At 31.3% G+C, this 26,404-nt stretch overlaps 1 protein-coding gene across 2 annotated transcripts in view; it reads right to left on the bottom strand.

Annotated features, from left to right (window-relative positions):
* Positions 1-26,404, bottom strand: part of LOC115879817 (high affinity cAMP-specific and IBMX-insensitive 3',5'-cyclic phosphodiesterase 8) — a 511,035-nt gene that overhangs the window by 389,427 nt on the left and 95,204 nt on the right. For both annotated transcript variants that reach the window (XM_030896822.1, XM_030896824.1), the window contains one exon: positions 1,567-1,617. In XM_030896822.1, coding sequence (XP_030752682.1) covers positions 1,567-1,617 — 51 coding nt within the window. Of the gene's footprint in view, positions 1-1,566; positions 1,618-26,404 lie in introns of those variants that run through there.

Below are 26,404 nucleotides of genomic sequence, written 5' to 3'. Positions count from 1 at the left end.
GGAATCCCCAAGGAAAAAGAAAGCAAGGACGACCTGCTCAAACATGGAGACGTTCCATACTGGATGAGCTTCAACAAGTAGGGTCAACATGGAAGGAAGCAAAAACAACTGCCAAAAACAGAACCCGATGGAGAGCTTTCACTGAAGCCCTTTGCTTCGCGTAGGAGATATAGGATCCTATACATATTAAGGTAGATTTTTAGGATAGGTATATAGTTAAGTACAATAATTTTTAAAATTCATTGTGTGTTTTTATAGTTAGACGTAGATAAAATATTGTACAATACACGCGAGTTAACTCCATTAAGATACTTGTGTGGTTAGGTCGTTGTGCAACTTTCACACGCGTATCTTAATGATGCTGTAAACTCACTTGTATCGTAAATATGTATTGTCTTTTTTCGTGTCTCTTATATGTAGTCTCCGATATCCCAATTTTCACCCTCGAGTTTTTCGATTTTTTCCTGTAGAATGGTGGCTTTCTAATTGTCGAATATGCAGTGCAAGCGCAATCAAATATTGATAGTGCAGTGGCACAAGTTAAGATAGTGCGGACACAAACGGTACATTGTTAAACAGGAAATTGTAGAGAGAAACAAGCCCTATAACATAGGATACAACAATTTAATGAACAGCGCTTTCCATAAAATCAATAAAATGAAAAATATACGAAATAATATACATGTACTTATTTCTTACATTGTGAAACAGGAAATTGTAGAGAGAAACAAGCCCTATAACATAAAATACAACATTTTAATGAACAGTGCTTTCCATAAAAACAATAAAATGAAAAATATACGAAATAATATAAATGTACTGATTTCTTTCGAAAATCGCCTGGACACAAACGGTACATTGTGAAACAGGAAATTGTAGAGAGAAACAATCCCTATAACATAGGATACAACATTTTAATGAACAGTGCTTTCCATAAAAACAATAAAATGAAAAATATACGAAATAATATAAATGTACTGATTTCTTTCGAAAATCGACAACTATGAAACTATGAACTCTTCCTGGATACAAGCGGTACATTGTGAAACAGGAAATTGTAGAGAGAAACAATCCCTATAACATTGGATACAACATTTTAATGAACAGTGCTTTCCATAAAAACAATAAAATGAAAAATATACGAAATAATATTATTTATAGGGTAATTTAAGTAGGGTAATATTAAGCAGAGATTTTGGCTTTGTATCGAATTTGGTACTGACAAGTACTTTCACAATATTGAGCGCCTTTTTGTACTTATTAAGTTATTTTCAAAGTCAACTGGGCTGACTTTGGGACCCTTAATTTCTATGTGCAGATGGCGCTGACAAAAGCAGTGCAGGAATCGAGAACTGACTTCAGACCGTTCCAACTAACTTTGGAAGTACTATACCAGGTCAGTTTACTATAAAACATTAATCCTAGAAACTTAACCGCCCTGTATGAACGCGGTTAGGTTCAATGGCACTATTTTATTAAATAAGGTAGAGGATCATAGTGTGTTGTCTGGTAAAGAAAGATATATTTTCTTTTGAGGGATATTCACTTTCATTCTTTGACACTTACCTCTCCTGAAAGGGTTAAAGGGCATGCCAAGGAGCTTGCCTCGTTTGGACCCTATAACAAAAAGAAGAGACATAAAAAATGATTTTAGAAAAATTAATTATATTTTTTTTTATCTATTATCCGAATATTACCTAAACTAACTGTATTAAAAAAATAATATTCCGATGTCAAAAATTTACTATAGAGAACAAAAATATATTATTTTAAGCTTTTGATAAAGTAATGTACTTTCTTATTTATCATAATATTGTTGTTAGTGGCCATAAAATCATAATATAAATAATACTTTTACTTATATACCCCAAAATCGTTATAGTTGTTTTTTGGAATTTTGTTCAAATAAAACTAAGAAATTTTAATTATGTAAAAAATAATGCTTTCATCGGCAGTATAGTCCAGTTAAATATAGTATAGTCCTGTATGTGTAGAGTACAAAAACACGTCTTTGAGGTTTTTTCGCAAAAAAATGAAAATTTGGATTTGTTTATTTTTATTTTTTTTAAATCTTTAGTAGTTATAAGTTATAACGTATTATTAGTAGATTAAATTTACAAGAAAAAAAAACAGAAAAGATAAAGTGTTTCTCGACAATTAAGCATTTGTAAAACATTTGAAAAACGGTAAAGAGAAAATACGTTCCTTTTATAGAGATCTGCAAGCTCTGAAAATATTGGCACTTATTCAAGGCTCACCCTGTATATGCCAAAAGGCAGGGAATTTTTACTTAATTAAAATTAAGTAAACAAGTATTAAAAAATTATTAACCTTCTCGGAATTTTAAAGTTTATATATTTTAACAAAGAAAACCCATATTTCTATTTCTACCACATTTTCATTACAATTATTACAGTGCGCATAACCATAAACCATAATCATAGATTATTAAACTTACAGTACCTTTTAACAAAAGAAATATTGCAAAATAATAAACAAAATTTAAAACTGACATTTATTTTACTGTTTTCTACTTAGCTTACTTCCATTTATGTAAAAACTCTTTCACTAAAAGCTACTTTAAAATGCTTTCTGTTTCAGATCGGTTCACCTCTATATTCCTATTCTGTTTTATTGTTAGATTTGTTTCGAGAAATTTTAAAACCCATCTCTAAAAATTTACTATGCAGAAAAGTTAAAAGCTAGAGCGAAAATATCCGTCTACCTTTTATTTAAGAGAATTGGAAATTTTAAAACAGACTTCTTTTTATTGGTATTAAGAGTATTCGAAGATTTGGCTCAAATTTATTTTACTGTTGCTATAAATTTTGCAAAAAGCAAAAAGTGGACATGGACCAGTCCAGATAGCAAAACCAAAAACGCAATAGATTTCATAATCAGCAATAGAAAAGATGTAATCAAAGACGTAAGTGTATTAAACAGATTTTCGATAGGAAGCGATCACCGCATTGTAAGAGCCGACATAAAAATAAATATAAAGAAGGAAAGAACTAACATGATACTCAAGAAAAACCACAAGAAATGGGTAGCCCCTGAAAATAAAGATTCTTATAAGGAATGTATAGCCTCAAATCTAAATTATGAAAATACTACTACGATAGACGAAATATACGAAAACATCAAAGGGGCCACTCAAACGGCTATCGAAAAATGTTGTCCCAAAAAAGTAAAAGAACAAAAACTGAATCAAAGAACAAAAGTTTTAATGAAACAGAGAGAAGATATGGAGGACAAAAGAGTACACAATAATATAGAACTTTAACAGAGAGATATCCAAAGAAATCAGAAAGCATAGGAGGCAACAGAATACGGAAAAAATTAGGAAAGTCATAGAGAAGAATCAAAGTTTGAAGATATTGAGAAATAGTACAATGGGAAGAAAAGAAATACAAAAGATCAAGGATATGCACGGCAACATAGTAACACACAAACAGGAAATCCTACACTCTATTAAACTTTTCTATCAAGAACTTTACACATCAAAACAGCAGGGGATCAGAACCGACATCCGAAAGGTAATAAATCAGGGGTCGGAAGAAATTCCAGAAATAACCGAGGAAGAAATTATCAGTGCCCTTAGAGATATGAAAAACAATAGAGCTGCCGGCGACGATGGACTGGTAATAGAGTCAATCCAAGAAGGAGGACCAGAAATCATCAAAGCTTTAAATGTCCTATTTAATAAATGCATTGAAGAAGAAATAACCCCATCACAGTGGAACAACGCAACCATCATTATTGTACACAAGAAAGGTGACGTTACAGACCTTAAAAACTATAGGCCCATCAGCCTTCTTAGCCACGTATACAAATTATTTACTAAAATACTCACCAAGCGTTTGACAAATAAAATAGACTTTTTTCTTTCGAGCGAACAAGCAGGTTTCCGATCAGGTTACGGAACAAATGACCATCTTCTAACAGTCAAGGTCCTTATCGAGAAATGCATTGAGTATAATAGACCACTAATGCTTGTCTTCGTGGATTTCGAGAAGGCCTTCGATTCGGTAGACCAGCGGAAGCTTCTAGAGACACTAAGTGAGAGTCGCATCGATCATCGATACTCCTCAATCATAAGACATATATATGATAATGCCACGGCAAACGTCAGAATATCGACAAATCAATGCACAGATAAATTCAATATCGATCGAGGGGTAAGACAAGGCGACACACTGTCCCCTAAACTATTCGTTGCTGTGCTAGAAAGTATGCTAAAAATGATAAACTGGGATTCAACAGGAATTAACATCGATGGCAAATTGATAAATCATCTCTGTTTTGCAGATGACATTATTTTAATAACAGACAACATACAGGAGGCACAGAATATGCTGGATATGCTGAATGATGCTTCGGAAAAAGTCGGTTTGAAAATTAACTTGTCAAAGACACAATACATGAAAACCTAGTACTAAGTGGAAATTTAAACATTAATAACATACCTTTGGAACAAGTGCATATATATAAATACTTAGGGCATGAGATCGGTATTAGAAGGGATAATCAGACCAAAGAAATTCTACGAAGAATAGGTTTGTCGAAGGCTTTCGGAAAACTAAGGCATATACTGAGATCTGATATTTCCATATGTTTAAGAAGAAAGATCTTTAACCAGTGTGTCTTGCCTGTCCTCGCGTATAGAGCTGAAACTCTTACTTTGACAAAAAAGAACATACATAGAATGCAGGTCATGCAACGGAAAATGGAAAGGTCCAAGTTGGGAGTTACACAGAGATAAAATACCCAATCATACAATACGAAATTGAACAGGAGTAAGAGATGCGGTGATATCTGTCTTACATCTTAAATGGAATTGGGCACGACATGTGGCTAGGATGACCGATGGACGGTGGACAAAGAGACTTGTGGAATGGAGACCGAGACACGAGGCCTATAGAAGCAGAGGACGACCTCCTAGTCGATGGACAGATGACATTGAGAGGGTGGCTGGAAACTGGATTCAAGTGGCACAAAATAGAAGGAAATGGCTAGAGTTAAGGGAGGCTTTTGTTCAGCAGTGGACGGTATAAGCTAAATGATGATGATGATGATGATAAATTTTCTCAAGTTATTTTTACAGGATGTGCCGAAACCTTCGCAACAATTGCAAAAAAAATATCATTGAATTCTTGGTAAGTTTTTTTTAAATTTCAACCTCAATTTATCTGTACAGAATTGTATTCAGCATACATTTTTGCATACCGGGTGCGTCTCAAAAGTGGCTTACCCCCTATAAGTTATTTATTTTTTCAGATAAAAAAAAACGAGATTTGGTATGTTAGTATATGAATTAAATTAGGATTGATTGACGTATTCAATTCTTTTCGGTCACTTCCTGTTTCACCGGAAATGACTACAACTTTTGACTTGTAAATGGCATCCTCGGTATTTTTTTACTTTATTCGAAAAAAATGACATCTGAATAGAATTACATATCATATTTCAACCTTTGACGTATTCAGCACAGCATTAGCAGCGCTTCAAGAGTATTCTAGAAATTAAAAGAGAGTTTCCTAGAATCATGAGCACAAAAGGGAAACATGCAGTGTACCAAGCAATAATAATCCCCACCATATTATATGGAAGCTAAATCTGGGTGCCGTACCGCCGACAAATGAACGCATTAAACGAGTTGTAATCGAGCCACCTTAGACAACTCTTAAGAATCAAATGGTTTCACCATATCTCAAACATATCGGTCCTTGAAAAAACTAAGTGCGAGAGCGTTGAATTCATGATCACTAAACCCCGCTTAAGATGGGCATGGCCACGTATACAGGATGCAAGGAAACCGCCTACCAAAATCTCTTCTTTACGGTGAGACTGTAACTCAAAAGGTGCGACATAAGCATGCAGAATCTGTGGGAAAAAGTAACGCACAACAGAACAGCAACAGAGAAGACCAAACGACAAAAGCAACAACCAAAAAGTAAAGAGGCAACAAAGTAACGAGATTTTTCAACGTCCGGAGTGCGGAAGAGAGTAACATCATGTATCGGGCTTTTCAGTCACAGAAAAGCTCATGAAAGGAAACACCTTGCGTAACAATCTTCTGACGCTTGTCAAATACTCGTCAGGGAGTTATGGCAGTATTCGCAGTAGTAGTTATAATAGAACCTTTTTGAATATTATTTTTAATTTTTTTGAATTGATTTGTATTGTATAACATTTTTTATTATTTGTATATTTGTTTTTGTGCTTTTTTGTTTTGTGAATGCTTTGTTGATGAAGCTGTTTTGGCTTTTTGTACAATAAAGCGTTTTTTTTTTTTTTTTCTCTTGAACGACCATTGCAGACCGTCCGCTCCATGAGAAACAGCACTTACAGAAAATAAAATTGCACAACACTGAAGGACTACACCCATACAGCACATCAAATCACATTTACGATGTGTTTACATTATTAGATGTAGACACAGGGTGACACAATTCCTCCGATGTAAATATGCTACGTTTACACATTGTAGTTCAACACGTATGCACAAAGGTTAAACGTCCGCCTCACAATGTAGCCACAGTATAGCATTTACGTATACACAAAGGGATACGGATACACAGTGTGCCGTAGGATACACAGTGCTTGTGTATTACGTTTAAACTATGTTTACACATTGCAGTTGTGACTACCGCATATATACGTATGTATTTTGCTTCGTATATACATCTTGTGCTAGATAAAACTACTTCTTATGAACGAATTTAGGAAATAATACAAGTTTTGATGCCTAACTTTTCGTTCTTTTAAGAAGATGTAATTCAATGATACCAATTATATCTTTTAGAACGAAAGGAAGGCAAAACTTTTGTATTTTCCAAAAGTATCTCGATCGTAAGTTCAAGAGAAGTAGCCTTAAAATTGTTCCATTTTTGTTTTGTATTAAATGTACCATTTTTTCTTCCATAAAATGGATTAAGTGGTTAAAAAATAAAATTCTTATATTCCTTTATATCGTGGAACAATCAATAAAGCGCAAATAACACAATAATAATAATTATTTACTGCAGAAACCAAGTAAGAAAACACTGTAAAAGAACAGAATTTGTATCAAAATGTATTAAAAATATAAGTACCTAGTATAACAACATACTAAAATGGTAAACACTGGTATACCGCCACGATTTGGTGGACCTCGTTTAGTCATTTTTTCAGGTTTTTTCTCCTCTTTTCCCTACAAGCAGTTGGTTTATTAGCATACTCATTCATCGAGCACTCTGTTGGACTTTGTTGTATTTTATTTCCAGATTAACAATCTCACCCTTAAATATTATATGAAACTGACTATTGAATATTAAACATATCTGTATATTGATCCATCAATAACTTACCGAATATCAGTGTAAGAAGTTCTTTGAAGTGTTTAAATCTTTCTTTTTCTGGTCCATTTAGATTTTTATTATTTCCAAATTAAAAAAATATATATTGCAGAGCTAACTCAGCTAACCTCTTTATCATTATACGAGAATATTTGGAGTTTTCATTCATTGGAGTCAAAATTTGGTAAATTGGGTATCGATCAAGGGAAGAGTCGCTGCTATAATATTAATAATACTCTTAGGAAGGTATAACAAGGTAATTAAAAACTTGTGCTTACCTTAAAATCTCTTTTAAACTACACACAAACAGAACATTCATATAGAGCTTCGAATGATAAACAATAATGGCTGCTAAACACATATCACTCCTAGAAAGGAGAAAGGAGAGGATACATAAGATACACTTGGTCGGTGTGTCTACGCTGAGGCTATCCGCGCATGCACACACCTTCATGCAGTACACTATTACAAAGTGTCTATATAGATTATTATGTGTATACGTCACATTTTTACAAGGTGTGTACTATAGGCACAACTATGATACGAAGTATTTATTACACATACATACGACTTATACATTGTATGTCTCATATACCGACGTCAGATTTCATCATTTTAATAATTATTTGTTACGTTACAAAAAACTCTTTAGAATCTTGAGTGCATACGGTATACAACTACTAAACACTGTATCACACAATTCTATCAATATAAACCTGCGTGTATCTCATATGTATATGTTAGAACTAGATGAACACTTAGGTTCACTTTAACATATGTTGTTTCTCATGTGTCTCCCTTGTAAAAACGTAATTTCATTTGGACGTGCTATATGGGCAATGAATAAAAAGTTTCACAAAAACATTAAAAAAATTTTTCATAAATTATTTATTGATCAGATATTGTGTTGCAATTATAAAGATTATATTACCTTATACGGAGTGTCAATTTTTTTTTAAATAATTCTTACAGTGGCATACTTTATACAGAGCGTCGGCTTTCGCATGTATTTGTGATGCGTGTCATTACTAGCTTTAAATGGCAATAACTTGTTTAATTTAAATAGAACACCATGTATATTTTACGTGAATCAGATGTACAATTTAATTGTCTATCAAATTGTATTATACCATATTTTACCTATATCTTCAAGCTTTCGTAGAAAACGCATTTTCTTATAATATAGACCTTATATATCACTATACCCATGGAATATTGACATTTTATTTTTTTTTTTTAAAGCAACATATGTAGAAAATGTACTGGTAGTAAAAATAATAATATTGCAAACCCATTTGTTTACAGTTACAGAGTATACCAATTATTACTAATTATTAATATACCACCATTATTTCCGTCCAAAAATCAGTTAACTACATACTTAATTGTTTTAATTAATAAATTATTCTAAATAAATGTGGATATGATTCAGAAATCAATACTATTCAATACCATAATAAGTTATGAAAATGAACATCACTATTGTTATAAATAAGCACTTGTCAAAAAATTAAATAAAATTTGTAAGGTGTTACTTTTTACCATACTGTCAATACACATACAAAATTCAGTCCTTTAGTATTTGGAGCAATTATTATTAATCAACGTAAACAGTCAATTAATGTAGCTTGAATACTGGAATTATATTAATTAGTCCTCTTTAAGAAAAAATATTTAAACTGTTTTTTATCTTTTAATGAAATAAGCGAATATATCGACAATATTCGTATCTGTACTCTTTGAAAAATATTTTACGTCATTAAAAAAATCTAAAATGTCAATATTCCATGGGTATAGTGAACACACAGTGATAAATGAGGTCTAAGTTATAAGAAAATGCATTTTCTACGAAAACTTGAAGAGATGGGTAAAAAATAGTATAATACAATTTGGTAGACAATTAATTTGTGCATCTGATTCTCGTAAAATATACAAGATGTTTCATTTAAAATAAACAAGTTATTGCCGTTTAAAGCTAGTAATTATTTAAAATAAATTTTTAGGCATTCTGTATAAGATAGTATTTTGTTTATTATTGCAACACAATATCTGATCAATAAATAAACGTCAGTAAATATTTAGTATTTAAAACTTCGATACAGTTGGAGAAATGAAGCCTTAAAATCTTTACAGCATTTCATAAAATTGAAAATATTTCAAAAACGGTAAGGTTTAAGTGTGATAAACCTTAACCAAATTTTTATTTTTATTTCAATCGTAGAATCTAAAATTAAAATAATATATAGGGTATTGAATTTAAAAAAAAATACAACTAAGTATAACATTTTTTACTTATTTGGGACACTCTGTATCTTGTTAAGATATTTTTAAATTGTAGCTCTAATAGCCCTTCAACACTGATAAAAAAGATAGACTTGAACTAAAGTCGTCATTGTTCTTGAAAAAAAAAATTAGTGGCAAGAGAATTTATTTTAGCGTAAAAGAAAATATTTTGCCTGAAGAAAAACTCTCTTAACTCAAGAAAACTGGTTCTCTTGAAAAATTCGAAAATTTCTCTTGAATCTATTTTCATTCAACCAAGTTCAAGTTACTTTGTTTTAAGACAATAAGAAAAATACGCTAGGAAGTACTTCATTCAAGAAACATGGTTATTTTTCCAATAGCTAAATACTCTTTTGATGAAAAATAATAACACGCAAAGACTATGACGAAGGACGGTATATACAATCGGTCGGCAGTCTGATCAATCGTACATCATAGTACGCACTGGTTTTGTTGCTTGGAATTTTCCACTTGGAATTTTGCATAATTTGCTTTTTAAACGCATATCGTATAACAAATTAGTGATCGTTAACATGCTTTTGTCATTTTTTATGAACAAATTTTAGGATATATGGATTCTTTAAAGGAGTTTCTGAAAAAATGGAAATTAGAGCATTTATTTGCTGTATTTGAAGGTAAGAGACATTTACCTAATGCACATGTTTAGATAATGCATGTGTGACTATAGATAGAATAAGAATATAGGTATCGATTTTTTTATGCAAATAATTACAAAAATTTTAGAATTTCAAGTCGTCGCGCGTAGTATTAAAAAATTCAAAATGTGACCAAAGCTTATAATTTTAATAATTTATTTGCTTTATTTTGATTAATCGTGATGTAACATTTCTTTGTAATTTGTAGAGTGATGAACCACCCGAAAAAACACCAAGGAGTGAAGAAGCAGAAATAACTACTATCGAGGAAAATAATATCACTTTACTTACTACAGACCAGGAAAACCTAAATTTATCAGAAAATAATATACCTCGTAATACGCCTGTATATGATGTATAGACTTCTCTTAGATCAAAATAAATTTTAGTCGAGTAAATAGTATTCGCTATTGGTTTAAGAAAAGTGTCTTTTTAATCAAGAAATGTCCCTTTTCAATCAAGAATTTTTGCATGAAACAAAGAGACTATTGTTCTTGTAGCAAGAACTTCTTTGCATATTCATTTTGGGCCAAGAGTGAAATACTTTGGACTGATAGATTCTTCTATTCTCTAAAGTAATTTTTTAAAGCTTATGAGAAGATAGTTAATGCTTTGGACAAAGAAACGTCGTTCTTAGCCCTATTGAAAAGCGCCAATCGTTTGGGTCAAAGTCATATTCATTTCGACTGAGAGATCCTTTTTTTCAGTGAACGAACCTAAAATTTACAATTTGTAAAAATCTAATCGTTTAGCTACAATACTCCATGTTCTATGTCGTGAACAACCCTGTATAAAATAGATAATTTTTAAATTAGAGGAAATCTACCAGAAAGCTGTATTAAGGAAAAATAGTTTTTACGAGAGTAGAATAGAAAAACAGATAGAAAAGTATGTCAACTCGATATTTCTAAAGTCAAATCTGACTGTCGAGCTTTTATCAAGTTGTACATTTTATTTGCTTATATTTTAGTGGAACTCGGAGAATTTCCACTGAAAATTTGCAGGAAAGTTTCTAAATAGGGAACATCTCCTTTTCTAGGTACATATTTACTGAAATTTACAGTCAATTTGTAGAATTTCCACTCGAAATCTCGATGTTAGCAAGGAGCAGAAAGCGAAAAAATCTTTATAAATATTTCAGGGTCTTGAATTTTAACGAATTTTTTATGTGAAACTGCTATTTCACATAAATGTTAAATGTTGTCATGCTGTTTCTTATTTTCTAAGATTTTGATTAAAAACAGTATTACAGTTGAAGGTTGGAACCTCTGGTGTTACAACAGCAAAATAAAACACTAATTCACTACAATACCACACAATACACCAAAACACTTTATTTTTCTTTACTGTGAGAATTCACTGTAAGTCGATATTGGCCTTATATTTGGAAGTTGGCGCTATTGTGAAGTTTCTATAATGTTTATTAGCAATTATTGAAATTTAAATATGTTATTTTATTATCTATACTTGTCTATACTAATATATAAAATCCTTAAGTGACTGACATACTGAATAATCACGATCTTGCTCAAACCGCTCAACGTAAGAAGCTCAATTTTGGCATACAGGTTGATTCTAGGGTGTAGAGGTTCGATAAGAAGGGATTTTTCGAAATTCCAGTTCCAAGAGGGTGAAACCACCCCTCAAATATTACAATATTTTTTATTTAAAAAACGGTCAAGTTTCCGAAAAAACGCTTAAACACGTATATTTTATTTTGTTTTTTACATATTTTAAGATTTTTTAAAAATGTATACAGGGTGTTTCGAAAAATCTGGTCATTGATTAATCACGATCCTGCTTAAAACGCTTGACGTAAAAAGCTGATTTTGGAAAACAGATTGACTTTAGGGTGTAGAGGTTCGATAAGAAGGGATTTTTCGAAATTCGAATTCTAAGGTGTTCCACCACAGTGTTCCACAATTCTAAGGTGTAAAACCACCCCTCAAACATTAGAATATTTTTTATTTAAAAGCCGGTGAGTTTTTCGGAAAAACTCTTAAACACTAGTATATTTTATTTTGTTGTTTTACATATTTTAAGATTTTTTATAAATTTATACAGGGTGTTTCATAAAAGACCATTGAGTAATCACGATTCTGCTTAAACTGCTTGACGTTTAAAGCTGATTTTTGGTAAACGGATTGACTGTGGGGTGTAAAGGTTCGATAAGGAGGGGTTTCTCGAATCTCAAATTCCAAGAGGGTGAAATAGCCCCTCAAATATTACAATATTTGTTATTTAAAAAACGGTTAGTCTTTCGGGAAAACGCGTGGACAAGCATAATTTATTTGTTTTTTTTACATATTTTGAATTTTTTTAAAAAATCATACAGGGTGTTCCAAAAAGTTGGGTAATTTCTTAACCATGATTCTGCTTAAACTGCTTGACGTAAAAAGCTTATTTTTGGCAAACGGATTTTTCGAAAGTCAAATTCCAACGAGATGAAACTACCCCTCAAATATTACCAAGTTATATCATAATATCGCCATATTGTTTTTTCTCATGCTGACATAAATGTGAGAAAATTTTATCCAGTTTGTATGTTAATGGAAATTCTTGCTTTGCTTTATCATCACCATTACAAATGATTAATTCGACGCGAACGAAGTCGCTGGTACACGCTAGTTGAGTATAATATTGCTGAATGTATTTGTTATATTTTTTGTGGTATGTTTTTATAAGCAATTGTACAGGGTGTCCCATTTTAGTTGAAATCATACGGTATCTCCGTTATTAGTGAAGATAGAAGGGTGCGGTTTGCACAAACCTGTCTCACGTTTTTGTCAAATGGAAGATGCCGTAAACAAAATTTTCATAGCCCTCTTCGTTTCCGAGCTACAGGGTCTTTTTGAAAGTTTTGCAATTTGGGACACCTCCAGTATCTCTGTTATTGTTAAAGCTATCGAGAAGGTGAAAACTGTTTATTGTAGAACTTTTTACGTAGAATACAGTGGCGTAGTCTGTTTTTCTACCAAAAAAATATTTTTGAAAATATGAACTAAAGTTATGTTTTTTTAAATGGAACACCCTGTATATTTATAAATCATATGATCTGTCTTGCCATAAGCTTCTCAAAAATATATATCACTCTATATTTATTTTCACTATTTACTGCAATATTTAAAAGTTTTTATTAAAAGATCATATTTATTAGTAGGCCATGATTGATAATAAAAGAAACTAAAGAATTATTAAAAGTATACTGCTATCTGTCTCTTGTTTTATTTTGGGAGCCGCTAATAAATTCTTTATATATTAGGGAAACTTATTAACTCTCTATCGCTATTTGTAAATCTTGGAATACGTGTAAGAATAATCTATCGTATCGGAAATTTTAGATACTCCTTTAGCTAATTTACGTGATATATATATATACTTTCAGCAAGATGGGGAACATTCCCACTCATAACTATGGAAATATTAGAATACTGTTAAATTATTATTTTTCAAATCAATGAATTGGAACCAATGAACACATATTGATTCCCGATTCCCGATTCCCGGATTTCCTCCTCGATTCCCGGATTTCGCCGTTCTGTTGTTTCTGATTTTGGGGATTTTTGAAATACGAAATATATCGTGGACACTACAACAATGTCGAACACCTGAAAAATGCTTTAATAATTCAAGATTTAGATATTTGCAAACCCATCCCGTTATAAAAAAAAGAAAAATATAATCACAGTTTGAGTGGTAACAGTTATTTCAAAAGTAAAATATATCAATCCCAAATAAATTTTAATATGTGTATGACTATTTTAGTAAATACCATTTTGATTTTTTGTTATTTATCACGGCCTACTAATAAGAAAATGATATATTTTAAATATTGCAGTAAAGAGTGAAAATAAATATAGAGTGATATATATTTTTGAGAAACTCATAGCAAGACAGATCATATGATTTATAAATATACAGAGTGTTCCATTTGAAAAACATAACTTTAGTTCATATTTGCAAAAATATTTTTTTGGTAGAAAAACAGACTACGCCACTGTATTCTACGTAAAAAGTTCTACAATAAGCAGTTTTCGCCTTCTCGATACCTTTAACAATAACAGAGATACAGGGAGTGTCCCAAATTGCAAAATTTTCGAAAAGACCCTGTAGCTCAGAAATGAAGAGGGCTATGAAAATTTTGTTTGCAGCATCTTCCGTTTGACGAAAAAGTGGGCCAGGTTTGTGCAAACCGCACCCTTCTATCTTCACTAATAACGGAGATACCCTATGATTTCAACCAAAATGGGACACACTGTATATCTTTAATTGAAAATGTTATTTTTTTTTCTAATTTAGTTAAGTTGGTTTCGAGGTTGGTTGATGTTGTTTGATGCAATTTTTAAGCATGTGCTTTCCTTTTTTTTCACTTGTGTTCATGTTTACTTTCTCATGACTTAATAATTTGATATTCTTTTCATTTGAAACTCAATTTTTTATCGGTTTTGCTTTTGAGAACCATTCCTTGCTTGCTAATTGACGAACTCCACAATCGTTGAACGAAAATATTTTAGTATGGTTCTGGAAACTCTAATTAATGCTACCAATTAGGATTCAAATCTTTTTGGCCATCACAGAACCAGGCCTCGGTAACAATAATTAAAAAAAATATTTTTTTGTTACCTGAGAAAGTCCTTTGGTACTTTTTAGCGGTCGAAATCAAGCTCTTTTAAATAAGTAATGATTAATGATGCTATTTCTTATTGTCCTTATTGCTTCTTTTCTCTTTTGATGTTCCTATAATATTTATTATAGGAACAATGTTATGTTTTAATAGATATTTTCATTTTTAATTCAATATATTCTATGGCTTTTGTCTCAAATTCAGTTAAGTTGGTTTTTGTTGTTTGATGTGAAATTTTTTAGTTACCTATACTTTTTTCTTTACTTGTGTTCATGTTTGTGTTAATGTTAATTTTTTTCATGATTGATTACTTAATAATTTGATATTATTTTCATTAAAAATCTCATTTTTTTATCCAGTTTACTTTGAAAAACCATCCCTTGCTTTCTGATTGATGAACTGCACCAGCATTGAACAAAAATTAGTCAGGTCCGAAAGTACCGAAAAAATTGATAAATCCCGATTCCTAAGAGGCACGATACCGAAATTCCCGATTCCGAAAAACAGTTCCAGTTCCGGAAACCCCACTCTAAAACCTTTAAATAATAAAATTATGTTCTGTTTACGATAATAGTAGTCATATACACTCAGATACAAAAAAAACGCAACGGAGTAATTTTTGGTCAATTTTAAACTATTATTATTACAGTTGAGGGTTGGAACCTTTGGTGTTACACAGCAAAATAAAATTAAACTAAATCACCACAATACACCAAAACACTTTTACTTTTACACTGGACGCGCGTTTCGCTAACCATGTTAGCATCATCAGCAGATGATTATAAACAGTTTATAATCATCATTTAAACTATTATATTTTTGTTATTTTTAGCCCTATTTTCATGATTTTTTTAGCAACCTGTATACAATTACATCAACTTTAATTCGTAAACTCAGTTTTTTATAAACTTTAATATTTGGCATATTATACAGGGTTAATCGAGGGTTTTTTTTACCTTAAATTTAAAACACCCTGTGCAATAATTTCGTGTGTAAATTTTCCAGAAATATAATTTTGCGGCCAGAACCATGTCTCGTTAGCATTTTATTTTTTGGATCATGTCAACACATGCCTTGGTTAATTTTTAAGAGCAAAATAAACTCGCCATCAACAATTTGCAATTTGTTCAATTGTCATTTCTTTTTGAAGTTGTTTTTCAATATGACAAGGCGGCTTTGGAGATTATTGTGAACTATAAACCACTATGAACTGTTCGAAATGTTCGACGTTTGGGAAATGCTTGGCAGGAGGATAAGAGGTCGCAAAGCGCTACCAGTTTCATTAAATGAACTTCGCTTGGTCCTTAAAGAAGAATGAGAAAACATATCGCAATATGATATAGGTATGCAGCCTCAATTACGTTATGAACGGACGTATACAGACAGTTATAACAGCCAAGGGAGGCAATGCAATGTATTAGGTTATTTTTTACTATTTTCTTTTCTGTTTGTATATTACTTGATTATTACAGATGTTCTCTTTAATATCGTTAGTTCTGTCATCGTTATTAATATTTTTTTTTATTAAAACCAGGACTATATCTTTAGTATTTAACGTTTATTTTTAATTTAGTATATACTATCCAATACATCGTAATATAACATTATGATAATAGTCACCAGGACCATCTCGTCATATTAAAAAATTACTTCAAAAAGTAATGATAATTGAAAAAATTGCAAATTGATCGTAATCAGTTCATTTCGCTCTTAAAAATTAACCAAAGCATGTATTGACATGAATCAAAAACCAAATGCTCAGGAGTAACAAACCGTAAAATTATATTTTAGGAAAATTCACACACGAAATTATTGTACAGGGTGTTCTAAAGTTAGAGTAAAAAAAACAACCCATCGATTAACACTTATAAAGGGTTAATTATAATTATAAGGGTTAATTATATATATACACTACTGGCAAAGGAATATTAGCAATAGGAGGTTTTCAATGCGATAAAAAAAGATGGTAAGGCTGCAAAATACACTGCAGTGCAACAGAGACGGATAAATGAGATGTCTTTTCCCTACCATCGTATAGGGGAAGTGATCATAGAAGTGATACGACGAGAGAGCCCCTGCGAGAGGGGGCGCCGGGCGGGTCTTTAAGACGCTTGTGTGGGGGCTACCGCCTTCTAATAGAACAGAATCGAAAAAATGGAAACAGGACGGACAGTGTTGCCATTCAATTAAATCGAAATTATGTTGGCTTGTCAAAATCCTAAATCTTCTAATCCCATTATCTTGCCTACTTAATGAAATATTAAATAAAGTACGAAACAATTTTACGAATGTTTTCTCTAGGCACATAACTTCTTTCTAAAACGAAAAGTAACATGCAAAACTTTGATATCATTTCTAAAATAGCAAGTGCAATTCTATGAAATGGCAATACTGTACGATCTTCCTAGCAGTCGCCCCGACACAGTCGGTCGGCGGCGGCGCTTCACAAAGCCGCGGCTGTGACAAAGGAATTAGGCCGAAAAAAACTTTATAAGGAGTAGACGAACAGGGTTGCCGGGTTTGTTAGATTATAATTCCATACGAGAACAAAATTCTCGGTAGATCTTCAACAAAAATTAAAAGTACAGAAACGAAATAAAATATAATATTTAAGTCCAAAATTAGCATTCCTATGTGTCGTAATAATAGATCACTCAAATAAAATACAAATATAATAAATATAACAAGAATTAGAAATAGCTAGGTATATTATTTAATATTAAAAAAAATATTGAATTAAATAATATTAATATATTAATAAAAACATATAAAACTATAACAAGTAGGGATAGCAGTCACAAATTAGTGTAGCAGTCACTTTTTACCTTTGTACAAATTTTGATCAGTGATATCTAAAATTAATTTCATTTCAATGGGAAAGGTGTAGCAACTCTCAACTCTTTTCTCATATTAATATATTTTTTTGACGGGAAAATCACTAAAATATTTGTCCGAATTTAGGTGGTTTCTTAACTTAAATTTTGTTTTTTGTTTACATTTTTGGGGGGAAAATATGGGTTCAACTTTAGTAGATGAATGAAATAAAATCTTTTCAAAAGATATCAACTTCTTCGGGCATGTCGCCAATACCGCGCCTAATAAGGAGTAATAAGGATTTTTAGGAATATCTCTGTAACTCTGCAACTAGACAGAACGATGACCTGTATGTGTGTTATTACTAAATAAAATTTAATGAAACAATAATAAAGTCAGGATTATACAGATTCCAACGCGGCAGTCGCTTAATTTTTAGTCAAATAAGTCAGCTTTTTAAAAGTGCTTCTATAAAAACTAAAGACGCAGTTGAATATATCGTTAGATTTTTCTTTAAATCGGTAGATCGGTAGCTTACAGACGAAACCGGTAAACCTGGCAACTCTCTGATGAACTGACGGGAGTCGGAATAGCGAGGTGCGGAGGCGCGGGAAGGGAAATAAAATAATGGCGATAAATAAAGGGCAAGGAGATGGGTATCAAGAGTGGATGGGAGGTGGCGGAATTTCTCTCCAAAATTTGTTATCTTATTGGAGTTTGTCTAAGTAGACAGTCGTAGTGGAAGTGGAAACGGGGAAGTTGTTGTCCATCTCTGTTTAAGCATAGACTTTTTATAGGCGTTTCATTCCAATGCATGTAATTCCTATGCCTAGAGATCCATTGCCGGCCCTGTATAAGGGCATATTATAATATGCCAAATACAAAAGTTTATAAAAAACTTCGTTTACGAATTAAAGTTGATATAATAATTACGTACAGCTTACTAAAAAAATCATGAAAATAGGGCTAAAAATAACAGAAATATAACACTTTAAAATTGACCAAAAATTTCTCGGTTGCGTTCAGGTCTTTGCATCTGAGTGTACAATATCTAGTTTTCTATTGATATTATTGACGTCTATAAATCTCAGAATAGTTATACTGGACTATTTGCATATGTTTCTGATAACTTTGTACACTTTACTAAAACAACTCTTGCGTTGCTATTTATAAAACTAAATGTAAAACGCATTTTTCTACGGTCTATGACCTATTACATAAAAACGCATAGGCTTGGCTCCGCTTCATTATTAATAAACGAAATCGTGTCTGTTGGGCCAATCCTATCTTTCACCGACCACACTTCTGTTGATTAGGCGTGGGTATGGACTAATATCGCTGTCGAAACAAAATTATTATTGTAAATCATTATTTAGACGACGTAATGACCTTCCATTCAAAAAAATTACATGAGAAATTACGTATACGGTATGTCCGCGAATTGTCTTTACAAGAGCAAAAAAAAACATTTTTTAATTATTGGCATTTTGAAAAAATGTATTCTTTAGAAAAAAATTTGGTTGTTCTAAAATTAAAGAACCAGAGGTCAAATTAAAGAAATTGCTGATTTAGAAAAGTCGCTGCCTTGTGAGGAATTTAATGATTTGTATCAGATACTATATATTCAAATAAATATATTCAAAAAGTGGAGTTATCTATGAAATAAATTAGAAAATTCAAATTACAAGTTAGAAAGTATATTAAGATAGAACGGGTGAGTGAAAATCAGTTGATTCACAAGAAGTAGTTTTTGAATATCTCTAAAATACTAAAATACTATCACATAGAAGAATTTAAAGAATTTGCAATATTTAGCAAGCAATCTTACAAGCCATCTCAACGGTGTTATCAAATGTCTCAAAATTTACTGCTGTTTATCGATAAAATGACCCAAGAAATTAAATTAGGGGATTTATACACGCTCTTGAATAATATCAACGAAAATGTTTGCAATAAGATTGATAACATCAAGACAGACCTAGATAATCTCAGCTCTAAAGTTGATAAACAGCTTTTTTTCCTTCAAAGTAAAATTGAAGTATTAGAAACAGAAAATAAGGAATTAAAACATCAAGTATATCTTACACAAAAACTTTTAAAGAAAAACAATTTGATAATATATGGAATGCCAGAGAGAAATAGTGAACATCTTGTGGAATCCATAATAGATCTTGTAAGAAAAACTCGATATAAATTTGAAGATAGAAGATTTATCGGAGTGTTTCAGACTTCGAAAAAATGTAACCAAAGATCGACCTATCCTTATAAGCTTAGTGTCTTGTTTAAAAAGGACGGAACTCCTTAAAAAAAAGGGAAAACTCAGAGGAACAAATATATTTATAGACGAAGATTTAGTAGCAGAAGACAGAGTGAACAAAAAGGTTTTAGTCGAAAAATTGAAAGAAGCAAAAGCTCAAAATAGAAACGCTAAGCTAAAAGGAAATACGTTAGTAATTGATGGTATTAGTTATACTAGTGGCGATTTTAAAGAAAAGTATCATCAAGAAGCATCCGGATCCAGAACGTTGTCATTTCTCCAAGAAATGAATCCATACAATTATCCACAATCGCAGACTGAGGTAGAAAAACTGCAAACTCAAAAAACTGGAAAATTACTAAATCATAATAATATTGGAAATAGCGAAGATCTACCAAGAGAAGATATACCGGGTTCCGAAAGAAAACGGAAGGTGCAAGACATATCTAATATATTTCCTGAAACGAACGTGAAACGAGCACCTCCGTATCGGACGCGAGCGAATTCCAACAAATCTTAATAAATTATTTTTTTGTGAAACCGTTGTAAAAAGATTAGGATATTTGTAACTATAGATTAAGATTAATATGTTTTTATTATTTACATTTTTTTTTTGTTGATAATTATTCTGTGAATTATTTTTTTTGAGTATTATAGAAATGTTAATAAAGATAGCAATAGCAAGTTATAGAAAAATAAGAAAAAATAAGTAGTGGTCAGAATTATATTATGGAAATGATTAACATATTGTATTTTAGTTATATTTTTAGGGTGTATGTATGAATGTAATCCGAATTTGTATTTGTTGATCGCATAGAAAACCTCGCACAAAAAACTTTTAGTTTTTTCAGAGGTAAATTTATATTTATTGTATATTTATTGATACATTGTAATTTATTGAGTATATAAAATAAATAAACATCATATTATTATTATTCATATATTATTATTAGATATATGTAAGAGACCTACTTGAGTCACATATTGTTTAACTCACTGCAGAAAAATTCAAAAAATTCGAGCATAATAATGAATCTGAAGAAAAAGATAAAAATATTATGCACGATCTTGACAACTAAAGAAAGAAATGTGTCAAAAGGTCTTTACTTCATTGGAACCATAACATTTATTTATGTGTTTTCATTTATGCTCATGTATACATACAAACATAGCCAAAATTATTGCATATAACGATATTTTTATTTTATTTTGGACCTAATATGATTCTTTTTATATTTTTGGACATATTGGCTTACAACACGACTAACTAATATAAAATTAAAAATATAAGTGCAACTGGGCTTTTATTATAATTTTATTTCATAATGACTGAAAATCAACAAAAACAAATTTCATTTTAAACAGAAAATATTGAAAACAATTTTAATTATTTCTCACAACTAATGTCTGTATTGCCTCCTCGAGCCTCACTGCAAGCTGTGAGACGACGCACTGTGGTCAATTTTTAAAAATTAACAGGAAAATATTAAAAAATCTGATGAGGCTAAGCGGCGTCAAAAACTCTATAAGTAGGCTTTGAAATAGCTAAAAACATTTCATTAACAAATATGTCAAAGGTCGTTGCGAATTTACTGTTATTTTGATTGAAAGTGTAGTATAGTTGACAAATTAAACTAAATAATCTTGTTATTTGCAAATGAATAAAGTTTTTAATTTGCGTATTCCGTGCAAAAAGTTATATGTCATTAATACTATCTAAAATAGAAAGACCAATTATTGTTGGTAAATTTTTTGACATTAATGTTCTTCTGTTGAGTATTAAATATGAGTAAATAATTTTGATATGGTTAGATTTTTTTTAAATTATTAGAATATACATTTTTTTAATGAACTAGCAGAAAAAAGTCTTATGAGGTTTCAGTTTTAAATAAAGTTAAGTTGATAGTTAAACCATTAGACAACTTTACCAAAACTACAAATTTACCGTCCTAGTCCATCTATTAAGTCCAGGCCATTTTTAGGACGTATTGCCCATATTAAATGCTTGGAGGTTGTTGACTTTTTAAAAGCAACTGTTAGCAAAATCTGTAAGATCCATAGTATTATTCTTATAATATGATAATTTTTAAATATCTAACATATGCAAATGATCGCGACCAAAATCTATTTAAAATAAAAAATAACGAAACTTTTCCAAGTTTTTAATTATTATATACCCTGTATACGACTTGTTCTTACTAATTATATTATTAATGTAATTTTATGATACCTAACATATAAAATCGGATATAGCTAATAATCAAAGTTAAGTAATTTTCAGTAATATTTTTTTCCGGCTAATTTGACAAAATTGACCACAGTGCGCCGTGCTCTCAATTAAGTTGGCCAGAAGATGTTGAGGAATGGCTTCCCATGTTTCGCGCGCAGCAGTTTTCAATTCATTTAAGGTATAGGGAGATCATTCCTTTTCATCACATTCATATCTGGAGATTCTCTGGTGGCCACCACAGTTTTCCTTATACCCTCTTCCTCACAAAATTCGCGAACCGCTAAAGTGCGATGGGGAGGAGCATTATCGTCCGTGTAAATAAATTCATCCCCCACTGCCGCTGCTCCTCGAAATGAACGCACAATAGGCTCCAAAACGTCTCTAAGATATGAGGCACCTCATTGTGCCATCAATAAAAACAAGAGGAGTTCGAGCTCCGTGCATTATACCTGCCCATACCATAATGCTTCCCCCTTGAAACGGGACACGAGGTTGAGCTGCATTCAGGCGTGCTCGTCTTCTAGATGTCCAGACCAAAGTTCGTCGCGAGTCTGACACTAGGCCTATTCTTGTTTCATCACTAAACATGACAAAATTCCAATTAGGTCCATTCGTTCCTCGGCCCATTGTAGTCGCGTAATTTTGTGCTGTAAATTAAGCTTCGGAACACGTAGAGGCCTCCATAAATGTAATCCTCTGTCATGGAGTCTTCTTGCTATGGTCTTTCTTGAAACATTTACTCCGTCAAGGCGAGCTAACTCATTTTTAATAGCAGTACTAGAAAGCAGGGGATTACGTCGTGCAATTAGGGATATTTGACGGTCTTGCACAGCAGTAGTAACTCTCTTTCTACCTAATCCAGGTCTGTCTGTAACCTCGTTTGTCTCCCTGATTTTTTTTAATATTCGCGAAACATCGCTTTGGTTAACTCCTACAATTTCAGCTATTGCAACTTGCCGTTAGCCCTGTTGAGACAATGTTACTATTCTGGCTCTATTAAACTGTGAAATAATGTTTCTAGTAGCGATGGGAACTATCGAATGAATTAGACTATCGAATGGTTACTGAATGAATGATTTCAACTATCGAATGGTTTTATTCGAATAAAATCATTCATTCATTTGTATACTAAAGCATATGACAACCTCGCCGTGCGACTAAATGGTTATCGTTGCATCACGAGCCACGACTATCGAATGCTTTTGATAAATGAAATTTAGTATTCGTTTGATTTTTGTGTGCGTCAGTGTATTATTAGTTCTTCCAAATTTTTATAACTTCGCCTTGTAAATACTATGCTATTTTTGCGTTTATTAAAATATTTAAAATACTAAAATAGTAGTTTTTTTTTAATTGACGATTGTGTACGAAGTGGTCAATCTTTCAATGTGGCCCGATCTTTCAATTATTTAATTTTATATGGTATATTATGGTTAGGTTTGATTGCATTTTTTTAATGGGACATTTTGAAAAGTAGCAATTTTTAAGAGAGATGAGATGAACTTACAATTAATTTTAAAAATACATATTTGTATTTTAGATGTTTTAATAATATGAATTAGTTGAACTTAATAATCATATTTAAGTAATGTGCTTAAGTAAATGGTTATCAAACTCAAATTTTGGGGTGAGAAAATTAAATTGAAAGTTTTACACGTGCCAATTTAAAAAAAGAGTTAACAATGTTTGTATTTTGTTTATGCTAATTCTCTTACATGTAGTTTTTTGCGAAAAAATATTTCATTTATTTTTTAAAGTAAATGCCGGTAAAAGTAAATATTATTTTTAAATAGTAATATAAAGTAATAAAAAGTAATATAAATAATTTTGATTTCTAATTTTTTATTTATATATATTTTCCTTCCATTACACTGCATGCTTAGAAAATTAATAAATGTTTATATTTCATGATTTTAAAATTTGTACAAAATATAACAAATTAGTTCTGTAATTATTATTATTTAATAAACCAATGTTGCCATTTAGAGACTATATTATTTTTAAATAGGATTTAATATAAATACTTTTGACTTTTATTTGTTGTTTATATTTTGCTACTACTTAAAAAAATGTTTATATTATTAAATGATTTTAAATTTTGTTGTTAATAGGTATAACAAATTATTACTGTTATTATTATATATTAAACTAGTCTTTGCTTAAAAACATTAAAAATCATTTTCCTACATCCAAAATAAAAAGTATTATTGCAGTGTAACAACAGAATATTAATAAAAAAATGCAAAACATATAGACATACTATCCCTAACTAACTAATGCTAAAGAATAATATTCTTTGCTAATACCAACTAATACGAATATATGGCAACAGCGCCCTTCATAATGTATTTTCTGTGTAAATACTAGCACCTCAATAAAAAAAATAATGTGTCCTTATCTTTATTTGACTCCGCAGAAAATTAAAGATGCCCGCTTCTTTCATGGCATTGCCACCGAGATGCAGAATGAGTGGGAAAAAGCAGCTCACAATAGAACTCAATAGAGAAGGGTTGTAAACTCAGTTAACAGCGGCAACCAAAAAGTAGAGAGGCAACAAAGCAATGAGATTTTTGAATGTCCGGAGTGCGGTAGGCAGATAACATCACGTATCGGGCTTTTCAGTCACAGAAAAGCTCATGAAAGAAAACGCCTTGCGTGACCATTTTCTTTATGTGTGTCGAATACTCGTCAGCGAGTAACGGCTGTATGTATGTATGTATTGCCACCGACCGCTGTCGGGTTTCTAGGAAAGAAACCTACGTCGCCGACGACAACTAAAATCCAGTTTATATTTTATTAAAATCGATCCTAACGAATAAATGAATTTGATAAATGAATGAATTTTATATATGAATGGTTTTTGCTGCCGAATTACTAGAATACAATATTTCAAGGCAGATGACGCATCTATTCGATAATTTTTTCGAATAGTTTTCGACGAATGTTTTCTTACTAACTATCGAATTATTCGAATGAATTGCAACTATCGAATGTTTCGATAATATTCATTCGATAGTTCCCACTACTAGTTTCTAGGCATTTTAAGGCTAAAACAATGGTCAAATTTCTTCTGAAACCCAAGAGACCACAAATTGAAATGTGTAAGAAATTGTAATAATTTTGGGTCTGAATGATAAACATTGTTCATATCCATTTTAACAAAAAAGTGTTTATTGCAGATTATCAAAGCTATGTATAAAAAAAGATCCTTTAAATTCCTTTCCGTATATTTTTAAACGATATATGCAATAATTTTGGCCATGTGTGTATTTTTCTAAATGTTACATATACCTACATATTATCACCTACCAATCGGAACTCCAAGCCTATAACAGAGATTTAAAAATATTTATGTAAAATCATTTTTCAAGCATCAACAAGTGGTAACAGTAATAAATTGGGTTTACGTGTATATTTACGCTTCCAGGATCATTACTCAAGCGTGTAAATCTGTTACAGCCGACATCGGATATAGAAGTGTATTTAGGCTTAAAAACGGCCCTAGAGCAGATTTAAATTTCATCAATCAAACGTATTTTCATAGCTTCAATAGTCGATTTAAAAAATATTTAGAAATTTCTGACATTAACTTGATTCATACATAGTACAGTAAATAAAATGTATTGCAGTCTATTTATAGCAAACAAATTTTTAAGCTGGTTTTCAATCAGTTATACAACAAAACTTTTTACCTATACTGAAAGATATATAAGTAACCCTTAGTCCATATTTAAACAAGTGTATGAAACAGAAAAATGCAAAAAATCTACATCTAGCAATGTGATTGGAGCGATATTCTAGTTGAAAGCAAACATTTGTTTAGGACCACTACAAACCCGATTCAAATTAAGTTGAAACTCAAACTAACTATTGATTTAACGTGTTGATTTAGCCAAAAACTCTTTACTAGAAGTTAAGTCTTTACAAAATGTGATGAGGATAGTCCATAAAAATTCTCTAAGAAGTTAAAGTTGGATAACAAATAACTTAATATAGAAACACATAATAAATTATAACAAAAATAATTTTAGTAAATACGGTGCGATAATGTATGAAATAGAATTTCTTTATATTCTTGAAAATTTACTAAGTTTTGACGTTTTTTTTGTTATTTGTACAGGGTGCCGCCTCTCATACGCCGCGGAGGCTCCAAGGAGAACGACAGTTTGTATTGAAATGAAATTTTGTGAGCATATGTAGATT

Source organism: Sitophilus oryzae, unplaced genomic scaffold (genome assembly GCF_002938485.1).
Source record: "Sitophilus oryzae breed Bouriz unplaced genomic scaffold, Soryzae_2.0 scaffold_1588_pilon_pilon, whole genome shotgun sequence".
Lineage (NCBI taxonomy): Eukaryota > Metazoa > Arthropoda > Insecta > Coleoptera > Curculionidae > Sitophilus > Sitophilus oryzae.
This window is presented reverse-complemented; position numbering and strand designations above follow the sequence as displayed.